This window comes from Triticum aestivum, chromosome 3D, assembly GCF_018294505.1.
Source record: "Triticum aestivum cultivar Chinese Spring chromosome 3D, IWGSC CS RefSeq v2.1, whole genome shotgun sequence".
In the NCBI taxonomy this organism is placed as follows: Eukaryota; Viridiplantae; Streptophyta; class Magnoliopsida; order Poales; family Poaceae; genus Triticum; species Triticum aestivum.
The window spans coordinates 17409648-17410438 of NC_057802.1; the positions used below are offsets into that span (position 1 = coordinate 17409648).

The following is a 791-nucleotide window of genomic DNA, read 5'->3' on the forward strand; positions in this document are numbered from 1 at the left end:
AAATCGGAACGGCTTATTTCTCATTTATTCATCATCAAATCTGTTGGCGATTACACAAGAACAGAAACGACCAGCGAAAGAAACGCAGTACAGAGATGCCTCGCCAGACTCGATCGGCAAGAACAAAGACACAACTGTAGCATACATTCAGGTTGCAGACCTCGCACACGCATCAACCAAACTGGCTCCATCCTTGATGACCATACGTCGAGACGCATGCACTCAGCCGGAGATCTGGATGGCCTTCACCTCGGGCTTCTTGACCTGGGCCTTGGGCACGGTGACGGTGAGCACCCCGTTCTCCAGCCCGGCCTTCACGTCCTCCACCTTGGCGTCCTCGGGGAGGCGGAAGCGCCTGACGAACTTGCCGCTGCTGCGCTCCACGCGGTGCCACTTGTCGTTCTTGTCCTCCTTCTCCTTTGTGCGCTCGCCGCTGACGACCAGCACGTTGCCGTCCTCCACCTCCACCTTGACCTCCTCCTTCTTCACGCCGGGGAGGTCGGCCTTGAAGACGTGCGCCTCGGGGGTCTCCTTCCAATCCATCCGGGCGTTGGCGAACGCGGCCGTCTCGCTGTTGCCGCCTGAGATCGCCGGGACGATGGAGCGGAAGGTGTCGAAGGGGTCCGCCCAGAGGTCCGCCAAGGGGTCGAACACGTTGCTCCGCCTCACGATCGACATTCTCGGTGTTGCTTCGGTTTGTAGCTCGGGGGGAAATTCTGTATCGGATCGTACGTAGGATTTTGCTTGACGCTGGCTTGAGTTTGGGATGGCGGGCGATGGGACTGAGGCCA

The 791-nt window shown here is 59.0% G+C and overlaps 1 protein-coding gene across 1 annotated transcript; it reads right to left on the minus strand.

The window, feature by feature from the left end:
• LOC123073825 (16.9 kDa class I heat shock protein 2-like) lies at nucleotides 1-791 on the minus strand. Its single transcript, XM_044496850.1, has one exon. It carries the CDS (start codon nucleotides 676-678, stop codon nucleotides 223-225), a length of 456 nt encoding a protein of 151 aa, XP_044352785.1. The 5' UTR covers nucleotides 679-791; the 3' UTR covers nucleotides 1-222.

Coding starts and splice junctions, on each gene's coding strand:
- LOC123073825 (XM_044496850.1), bottom strand. CDS start 678: ATGTCGATCGTGAGGCGGAGCAACGTGTTCGACCCCTTGGCGGACCTC.